Source organism: Nestor notabilis, unplaced genomic scaffold (genome assembly GCF_000696875.1).
Source record: "Nestor notabilis isolate BGI_N333 unplaced genomic scaffold, ASM69687v1 scaffold15738, whole genome shotgun sequence".
Classification (NCBI taxonomy): Eukaryota; Metazoa; Chordata; class Aves; order Psittaciformes; family Psittacidae; genus Nestor; species Nestor notabilis.
Genome location: NW_009940997.1, coordinates 36,125 through 46,124, shown reverse-complemented (window position 1 = coordinate 46,124; position 10,000 = coordinate 36,125). Strand labels below are relative to the sequence as shown.

The following is a 10,000-nucleotide window of genomic DNA, read 5'->3' as shown; positions in this document are numbered from 1 at the left end:
CTGCTCTAGTGGAAGGTGTCCCTGCCCGTGGCAGGGGTTGGAACTGGGTGAGCTTTAAGGTCCCTTCCAACACAAACCAGTCTGGGATTCTTTATCATAGGGTGCTTAACCTGATGGTGCTTTTTGCTTGGAGGCTGAGCTGGGTCTTGGATGAGAAGCAGCACATGTGGTGCTCCATCTGCAAGCAATCCATGCATAACGATCTTCCTCACAAGTTCAAAACCCCACCTAGACCCTGCCATCCCCTTGCTCAAGGGCTGAGCAGCCATGTCCCACCCCAGCATTGTCTTCACCCCATGTCCCCGCAGGCTGGGCGCAGGCGTCCTGGTTGCAGAATGAGAGCATGGCCGGCCTGCCGCACATCCCGGGCATCGAGAACCTGCGCCCCTTCACGCCCGCCTCGCTGGCTGCCATCGAGCAGCGCATCGCCGAGGCCGAGGCGCTCCGGATAAAGAGGCAGCATGTGGAGCTGCCCGAGGAAGAAGAGCTCAAACCCAGGAGTGACCTGGAAGCCGGGAAGAACTTGCCCCTCATCTATGGTGACCCACCCTTGGAGCTCATCGGGACCCCGCTGGAGGACCTGGACCCATTCTACAAGGATAAGAAGGTGAGGGCCAGACCTTAACCCATGGGTAGACTTGGCTTTCATAGAATCATAGAATGGGTTGGGTTGGAAACGACCTTAAGATCACCCAGTTCCAACCCCTGCCACGAGCAGGGACACCTTCCACTAGAGCAGGTTGCTCCAAGCCCCTGTGTCCAACCTGGCCTTGAACACTGCCAGGGATGGGGCAGCCACAGCTTCTCTGGGCACCCTGTGCCAGCGCCTCAGCACCCTCACAGGGAAGAGCTTCTTCCTTGTATCCAACCTGAACTTCCCCTGTTTCAGTTTGAACCCATCACCCCTTGTCCTATACCACCATAGACCCCAATGAAGAGTCCCTCTCCAGCATCCTTTCAGGCTTTAGATGTATGTCCCAAGGAAAAGACCAAAGCATGCGCCTCCTCTTATTTCAGCCATGCCTCAGGGTCTCATCTGAGCCCATCTTGGTGTTCTATAGTCCGAGGCTGCTGTGGTTGCTTCTCTGAAGCAGAACATCTGTTCCCTGGCAAAATCCAGAGCCTTTGGAGATCCCGAGCATGCGTAGAGGTCTCGCCTGTAGTCATAACTCTTGATCTTTAGGTGTTTCGGGGGTGTGCAGAAGAGCTGACTCATCTCCCTTCTCTCTCTTCTCCACAGACGTTCATAGTCCTCAATAAAGGGAAGTCCATCTACCGCTTCTCAGCAACTCCTGCCCTCTACCTGCTGGGGCCCTTCCACCCCATCCGCAGAGGAGCCATCAAAGTGCTTATCCATTCATATCCTTGCCCTCTGTGGTGCTGCTCCACTGCCAGGTCAAACCCTGATGCTCAGAGTGCAAATAACCCTGGGAGAGGGCTGGGAGAAGTGTTTCACAACGTCGTGGTGAGCAAATCTCCTGGGCTGGCCCCCACCATGTGGTCCCTTCTTAAGGAGTGGGTGCTTTACAGCTTTGGGTGCCTTGGTGGCACCAAGAGCTCAGCCTTGGTTGGAAAGGGAAGGAATCAGTTTGGTTGGAACAGGAAAGAAATTCCAGTGTTGGAGCTTCCCAGGAAGAGGTTGAGGCTTGGCAAAACTTGGAAAGGAAGGAAAATGTTTACAGGTCAGGAGATCCTGTCCCATCCGGGAAGCAGGGGAATTGGGGAGCTCAAAGGATGCTTTGGGAGAAGGAAGACAGAGGAACCAGGACACACTGGGGGATGGGGAAGGAATGTTGCAATTTGGTCAGTGCTGGGGTTTTCGGTGCGAGACAATTGGAGATGGAAAGACAGGAAAGAATGCCAAGAACACAAGGGACACTAGGATGGGTGGGAGGTGACCCCATCTGAGCTGTGGTGACAGAAGAGGTTGGTGGCCAGGAGGTGGGAGGAAAAAGACGTGGTGTTTGTGGCAGAGGATCAGACAAGCGGGGAAAGCTGATCCTGGGGTGATGGAGAGGAAGGAGCACAGGGCAAAGAGGGACGCAGAACCAGAACCATGGAGATAGGGAGGGCAGGAGCCGGGAGCAGGAGGACTAAGGGGAAAGTACGAGCGCAGGACTGAGCTGGGAGAAAGGAACAGGTCAGGACACGGGACCAAGGTGGGAGCCAGGACAAGAGTTCCACTTGGCTTCATGACGGTGTGAAAGAGGGAATCCAGGCCACAGCCACAGCGTTTCTCCTTGACCAGGCTTTAAGTTATTCAGCATGTTCATCATGATCACGATTTTAACCAACTGTGTGTTTATGACGTTGAGCAACCCCCCGGCGTGGTCCAAGAACGTGGAGTAAGTCCCTGCCTCCTCCCCCAGCGATAGGGGCATCTGCCTTGGCCGTCCTCAGCAGGACCAGGCCAGGGCTGAGAGAGCGGTGTTGGGATCCAGGCACCCTTCAGAGGAAGAGAGGTGTCACTGGGAGATGCTGGTGCCCAAAATCTGGTGGGGTCCTTGTGACAGGAGCCCACTGCAGAGCAGGGTGGGTCAGGACAAGTCATCAGTGATAGTCTGGAGAGGCTGAGCAGATCCATCAGTCCAAGGAGCATGGACAACCAGCCCCTTGTGAGAAGGGGGAAATCCAGCATGTTCCACTGTGGTTCTGCACAGTCGGGTCTCAGCAGGGTTTTACAGAGGGTATGGTGGTGGTGGGAGGTCGGCAGGGACCAGAAGTGTTGCAGAATAGTCACCAAAGGGATTGGTAGCTCAAGATATCCCAACTTGCCTTATGAGGTGAAGGACCCCAAGAACCCAGCAGCCTGTGAACCCCCCAGACTCAGCTTCCCAACATGGTCCTGCTGTCAGGGATAAACAAAATCTCATCCTGAGCTGGCCTTTGGATCCCCATGGTCACCGTTCCCATTTCAGATACACCTTCACCGGGATATACACCTTTGAGTCCCTCATCAAGGTACTGTCAAGAGGCTTCTGCATCAATGACTTCACATTCCTGCGTGACCCGTGGAATTGGCTGGACTTCATGGTCATCTCCATGGCGTGAGTGTGGTGGGATGGGGGCAGGATGGGACCCTTGGGAGGAGGGCTGACAAAGAGGGGTGCGGGTGCCTGGAAGAGCCCTTGAAGCCCTCTCCTCTCCTGTCCTGCAGCTACATTACCGAATTCGTGGACCTGGGGAATATCTCTGCTCTCAGAACCTTCCGTGTCCTTCGTGCCTTGAAAACCATCACCGTGATACCAGGTGGGACTTAAAGAAGGGGTCTGCTCTCTGTGTCTTCCCTTTCCTTGAGCTCAGGTTTTCCCACAGTTCACATCAACTCCTTGTTCTCTTGACAGCTCTAAGAGAAAACAGAGGAAATACGGTAATCCTTATTTTCCACATGGCTTTTGGGTTAGGTCCTGCTGATTCTGCATCTTGAAATGAGCTGCTCTCACTTCTTTGGGCCAGGGAAAGCTCCTGATGAGCCAGATGTTGTTTTTAGTGCTTTTTGGAGATGCCTTAAGTGGGCTTGTTCTCATGTTGTGTTTATAGGTTTGATTAACCAATAGGCTTTGCTTAGTCCTTGGAGCCATAAACTCAGTTTTGTCCCTACTGCTGACTGTCCCAGTGCTAGGGTGGAGATATTTAATGGGTATTAGTGCAAAATCCGCATGGCAAGTGCTTAACATCATCCCCATCATCCAGCCTGAGGTCTTAGGAGCATGTTCTCAAATACCTCTGATGGCTGTCTCCAAATTTTATACCATCCCAGTACCCTGCTTTGGTAACACTTAGTGCAAGCTCAGGGAGGTGACAGGTCAGACCTCTTGAAGAAGAGTGAGATTTAACTGAAAATGATCATTTCTTGTGGTGAATACATTCTTGTGTCTGCAGATTCCAGATCTTCAGGGCTCGTATTTGAATGCTTTTTGCTTACAACAAATAGGTTAATAATTGCGTTTAGCAAAACCTGAGCTGTTGCTTCTTTCTGGAATGGCATCTCCCCAAGAGGCTCTGCAGAAATAGCAGCTGCAAGAATAAGCTGGTTTAGAATTGCTGCCATCAGCAGTTTCCCAACATAGACAAACCCTTGGAGACAGGGTTTTACCTATGTGGTTTGGGGAGGGGGGGAACTGACACAATGGCCTCCATGTGAGAAAGCTCTGTGCTCAGATTTGCTTTTAAGATCAACATCACAATGTCCCGGCATCGCCCATCATCCATTTAGACCTTGGGTAATGGGAACATCTTGCATGTCAAAAGCCCGCTAATGATCTGTGGATAAGCCTCCTTTGTAGTGGAAACAATGATGCTGGGGAGAAGAGTTAACCCCAAGCTTAATGGAGATGTCACTTTGTCACCTTCATTTGAGGTTTCTCCAGCTTGAAGGGATCAAGCTGGAGGGTCCATCTGGGCTCCCAACCACCCATGGGACACCAGCATGTGGAGGTGTTGGACCACAGGAGCTCTTCTGGAGCTGAAAGCAGTACTCAGCATCGTCCAGCTGGGCTGGCAAATAGCTTTTCCATGTGCCACAGCAAAGTGGTCTACGTTAGTGGTTTGGGCCAAAACAAGGTCAGACTGTGGCATTTGGGGAAAATATAAAGGAACTGATGGCTGCCAGGCTGGGGTAGGCTTTGGATTGTGATAGCCAGGTTAAGGTTGGCGTGGGGAGGCTTGGCTGGTCCAAGGGTGACAGTTCTGGGGGAAAGGTTTATGCTGCCCAGTAGTGTGTGGTACAGAGGTGGGGGGCTGAGCACATGGGGTGAACTTGGTGATACCACATGTCCCCACCAGATCCAGCACCTTTTGGGAATGCCATAGCACATTCTTCACAACTAGCAAATGAGCAATTAAGCTCAGGAGTGACACCTCTCCCCTAGGGCTGAAGACGATCGTTGGGGCTCTGATCCAGTCGGTGAAGAAGCTCTCGGACGTTATGATCCTCACTGTCTTCTGCCTGAGCGTGTTTGCCCTCATCGGCCTCCAGCTCTTCATGGGCAACCTCCGGCAGAAGTGTGTGCGGTGGCCACCCCTCAATGACACCCTGCTGGAGGACTTGGGGCTGGACAACAGCACGATGGCCAACGCAACGCTCTACGGCAACTTCACCGATGACATGGCCAGCAACTTCACCAGCAACTTCACCAGCAACAGCACCTTTGATTTCGAGGCCTATATCAGTGATGAAGGTAAATGCTTGTGCATCCCCTTCTCCATTGACCCATCAGCCTGGTTTGCTCCTCCTGGTTTCTTTGCTCTTCCTCCACCTCAGACCAAGGTGCTTTGTTCACGTGGATCTTCCTGCCAAGGTGCTTTGCAGGGAGATGTGGCTGGTGGGTAAAATGGGTTGTGCATAATCACAGGATGGACAGAAGGGATGAAATTCTCCTTGTCAGGAAAATGCAGTTCACATGGACAAGCTGAAATCCTCCAGAAAGTTTTCACCATGAGAAGGCCTGGACAAAACAGTGTCTCCATCTCTCCCACTTGCTAGTGAGGGCATGAGCTCCCCTGGCTGATCACAAGAGACACCAAACCTTCCAGGAGCAGATGGGACTTTGGGTTGAAAACCAGAGGGAAAGATGCAGGGATGACACTTCTCACCCCCTTTCGCTGCTGCATCATAGCAGGTCCTTCCCCAGGAACCACTGCATCCAAGCATGAAACACCATGACAGGCAACAGGAGGGGAAGGAGGGAGGGGTGGGATCAAGCACAGGTCCTCGGACAGGTCCCCAGGTTTGAAGCAAGTTTGGCCCAAAGAAGTACAGTGGGGTTTGGTTTTGTTTTTTTTTTCTTTGGATTTGGGTCTTTGAACTCCCTGAAAATGTAAAATCTCAGGAAATCTGCCTGGCAGAGCTGCTGGTGGTGGGATGCTCCACAGGGATGTTTCACATCCCACTTAGGGCACTCAGCAGAAGGTTGGGTTATGTCCCAGCTGAGCTGCTTTGCCCAGCTGTAGCTCTGGTGTTAATTACAGGAAGGCTTCTTTGTAGACATGCAAATTCAATATTTGGGATCTAATGAGCACAGTGCAAATAGCAACAGCCATAGCTGCTCTTAGCCGTGTCCTGAGGTGGGAGTCTCCAGGACTGTGGGTCCCTGGGGGTAGGTGACCTGTGGTGGCATCATGTGGCAGCTCCTGTGGCTCGGGGACCTCTCTCAAGCTCTAAGGAGAAGCTTTAAGGACCCCTGGTCTGTGAGCAGGGGGTTTTCCCCACCAAATAGGAGCTGTTTGGGATGGGAGTACCAGGAGGAAGGTGAAAGCCATGGAGCAACAGAAGTTTCTCCAGGCTTTCTTGGGACCCCTGCAATCCTCAGTGCTCCCTGGGAATGCCCTGCTATTTCCCATGTTTTCCCAGCAAAACAGACCAGCCCTTTGACTACATGTTAATCCACCTTCTCATGGGACCTGGCCCTGGCCAGCCTGGCTGTTCCTAGAGCTCTTTATTGGCTTGGGAACCATCTAGTTGGGTGGGTGAAACAATGCCATGAGTGAGCTCTCTGAGCTGGTGCCAAATAGTTCAATGCAAATAGCAAAGTTGACAGAGAGGAGATAACCCAGTGGCCAGCACTGGGATTCTGGGAATTGCCCTGCCCGTGAGGAGCTGCCAAGAACTTGATAATCAATGTCTGTGTCTTAATTTGACGTCTTGCTCTTTCCCCAACTCAAAGCCAATTTCTACTTCCTGGAGGGAGCGCTTGATGCCCTGCTCTGTGGGAACAGCAGCGATGCTGGGTGAGTACAGCTCATGCTGGTGGTCCTTTGGCTCCCCAGGACAAGGACACCAGTGCAGCTTGTGGGATCACTGGTGCTTGGGATGGGACAGGGTTGGGGATGGGGATGTGGGTCTATGGGTGAATGGTTCAGGAATCCCAACTATATCAGCCTGGGGGCAGGTATTGGTCCAGGCATCCCAACTGTATCAGCTTGGGAGTATCACTCCTGGCATGCTGAATGTACCAGCTTTGGGGAAGGTGGTATCAGTCCAGACATCCCGACTGTATCAGCGCAGGGGAAAGGTCTTCTGAAGCATCTCAGCACCTCCAGGGATGGAGACTCTCGCTGCAGGAGCAGGAGGGGCAGCACCAGGGTCTCAATCCAGCTGCCCCTGCGGCTCCTTTGGTAGGAAGTGCCCTGAAGGGTACCAGTGCATGAAGGCGGGGAGGAACCCGAACTATGGCTACACCAGCTACGACACCTTCAGCTGGGCTTTCCTGGCCCTCTTCCGCCTCATGACGCAGGACTTCTGGGAGAACCTCTTCCAGCTGGTAGGCACCAAATCTTTACCCCTGTGCAAATGTTCCTCTTGTTTTGGTGCTGCCCCTGATCCAGCACAGGCAAAAAGTCACTTGATTAGAAACCTGTGGGACCTTGTCCTGTGGTTTATGGGTCTAACCAGGGCCAGCAGAGCTGGGCCCAGTCCCATCCTGTTGCCCAACCTGAGTGTATTTCCCATAGCAAATCCTGGGTGTGCTGTCAGCTGGATCATGGAAGTCAGGGCTCTATAAAAGTACCTAGTGCACCTCTGGCTGGAGTTAAGGGGGAAAAGCCACTTGTTCCCTGCACTGAGTCATCCTCTAAGGAGAAGATGAAATCCCAGCTCACCCTGGGTCCAGAGACAGTTTAGATTAAGAGCAAGCCAATGTCTAAAGGCTCCATGTGTCCTCTGGAAATGGTTGTGCCCAGATCCACAGTTAGAAAAAGACCACTCATGGCCCAAGGGTGAGACCTGAGAAGCTGGGAGCTGAGAGGCATCAGCTCCTGCCACAGCAAAGTGAATCTCTAAAGAAATATTAGTCCCATCTCCATGTTTTCTTGCAGTCCCTGGGCTACCAGATAGCACAGAGCAGTGTGGCTGCTTCACACAAGTCCTAACCCAGTGCTGTGGCTACAGGGAGGTCAACTGGGCAACAACCAGCCCTTGGGGAAGATGAAAGCAAAATATTGTCCTGCCACCACAACCAGGAGGGTGCCCCGGTGCAAGAGCTTCCATTGGAAGCCTCCTTTTTCCACACCTCCTTTTTCCACAGACGCTGCGTGCAGCAGGGAAAACGTACATGATCTTCTTTGTGGTGGTTATATTCCTTGGTTCCTTCTACCTCATCAACCTCATCCTTGCGGTGGTGGCCATGGCTTACGCGGAGCAGAATGACGCCACGCTGCTGGAGGAGCAGCAGAAGGAGGAGGAATTCCAGCAGCTCATGGAGCAGCTGAAGAAGCAACAAGAGGAGCAAGAGAAGATGGTTGGTGCAAAGTGTGGGGGCCAAAACGAGGGACCTTAGAAAAAGGGGGAGAAAAGGGGAGGAGGTAACAAGCGTGGTGGTTCCTCTATGTAAAATCCAAATTTGGGCCATAGTAAGCAAAGATAATAATTGAGTTACTATTTGGGGGGTCAGAGCAGAAGTTAAGATACTCTCCTGGGTGGGGGAAGAAAAAAAAGACTGAAAAGATGGATTTCCACATCCCAAATCCAACCCAGGAACACTGGGAGGCAGCAGACGTGCAGCACAGAGGTGGGATGCTGCTTGAAAGGAAGAGAGGTGAGAAATAGGGCACGAAAGGCACCAGAACTAATAATCTATCTTCCTGCAGCACATCAGGAGCAGGAAACCTGGCAGAGAGTCTCTATGGGCAGATTATGATCAGGGTAGGAAAGAAGCGCCCAAGAAAGAGAGGGTGGTTGCAGCGAAGCTCAATGCATTAGCAAACCATTACATGGTGGGAGTGGACTAGATGATCCTTAAAGGTCCCTTCCAATCCAAACTATTCCATGACTCTCTAAATACCAGGTTAGAAGGGACCTCAAGGATCATCTGGTCCAACCTTTCTTGGCAAAAGCAGAGTCTAGACAAGAGACATTTGCTCCACTGTGGTCTCAGGTGTTACCTTAGCCCCTTTCCAGTCCTTGGGAGCCTCTTTTCAGCACAACATGCCTATAGAACCACGGGGAAAAGCTTCTGTGATGTCTGATACTGCAGCCCAGCCACTTTCCATCTCTAATCCTCCTTTCGTTCTATGTCAGCAACATCCCCCGGGAACATCCCTGCAAATCTAACTGTTAGTCTGGGCAAAAGACCAGCTTCCTTGCATGTAGAGAGAGACACAGAACAATGTTTTACTCTAGAGCCTCTATCTCATTGCTTATCTGTGTGGAGCCACAACATCCTCTGAGGAAGTGACTTGCTCTTATCTGGCTGCTGCTATTTGCAAGATGGGTCTAAACAAAGCCCTGCCCCAGGGATGGGGACTCCAGGGCTGGACAGAATGCTGGTGCTGTGGCTGGATTTGCAAGCAATTTTACCAGTGAGTTGCCCACAAGCTTATTAAGAAATGGTGCTTTATTGTCACCTAGAGGAATGGAGAAGGCAGAGAATAAGGCTGAGAGTGAGGGCAAAGCACCTACAGCAAACAGGGAAGAAGCTCTTCCCTGGGAGGGTGCTGAGGCGCTGGCACAGGGTGCCCAGAGAAGCTGTGGCTGCCCCATCCCTGGCAGTGTTCAAGGCCAGGTTGGACACAGGGGCTTGGAGCAACCTGCTCTAGTTGGAACTGGATTAGCTTTAAGGTAGGTCCCTTCAACCCAAACCAGCCTGGGGTTCTGTGAAATGGGCATTTGGATCTGTTTAATATCGAGCGACAGAGCGTTGCATCTCAGCGATGTGCAGTGGGAACAGAGGTTCCCCTGGCACTGGGGCATCTTAGTGCTACCAGAGGGTGTAGTAAGCTGCCAATACTAATACCACTGTCAGAAAGGAAGGGGCAGGGGGTGAGAGAAGAAATGACCGCATGAGCAAATGAAAACCTAATAAAATACTTGGAATTAAAAATGCAATTTTTGACCCAAATATTGACAAATTCAGAGCAGCATTCTGTTTAAGATGGGAATTGGGAGGTTTGCATAGCTTTGTCCTCATGAATTATTCACCCTGACCAAATCTGAACAGATCTAATCCTGCTTGTGGAAAGCTTAGTATGGGTGGGGAATGGAAGGGAGGAGGCAAGGACTGTC

At 51.9% G+C, this 10,000-nt stretch overlaps 1 protein-coding gene across 1 annotated transcript in view; it reads left to right on the top strand.

Moving 5' to 3' along the window:
- Window positions 1-343: 343 nt before the first annotated feature.
- SCN4A (sodium channel, voltage-gated, type IV, alpha subunit) overlaps window positions 344-10,000 on the top strand; it is a 29,618-nt gene continuing 19,961 nt past the window's right edge. The window contains exons 1-9 of the mRNA XM_010020657.1: window positions 344-607; window positions 1,241-1,359; window positions 2,256-2,345; window positions 2,919-3,047; window positions 3,158-3,249; window positions 4,872-5,180; window positions 6,666-6,729; window positions 7,121-7,262; window positions 8,025-8,237. Of these exons, the coding sequence (XP_010018959.1) occupies window positions 344-607; window positions 1,241-1,359; window positions 2,256-2,345; window positions 2,919-3,047; window positions 3,158-3,249; window positions 4,872-5,180; window positions 6,666-6,729; window positions 7,121-7,262; window positions 8,025-8,237 (1,422 nt within the window). The remainder of the gene's footprint in view (window positions 608-1,240; window positions 1,360-2,255; window positions 2,346-2,918; window positions 3,048-3,157; window positions 3,250-4,871; window positions 5,181-6,665; window positions 6,730-7,120; window positions 7,263-8,024; window positions 8,238-10,000) is intronic.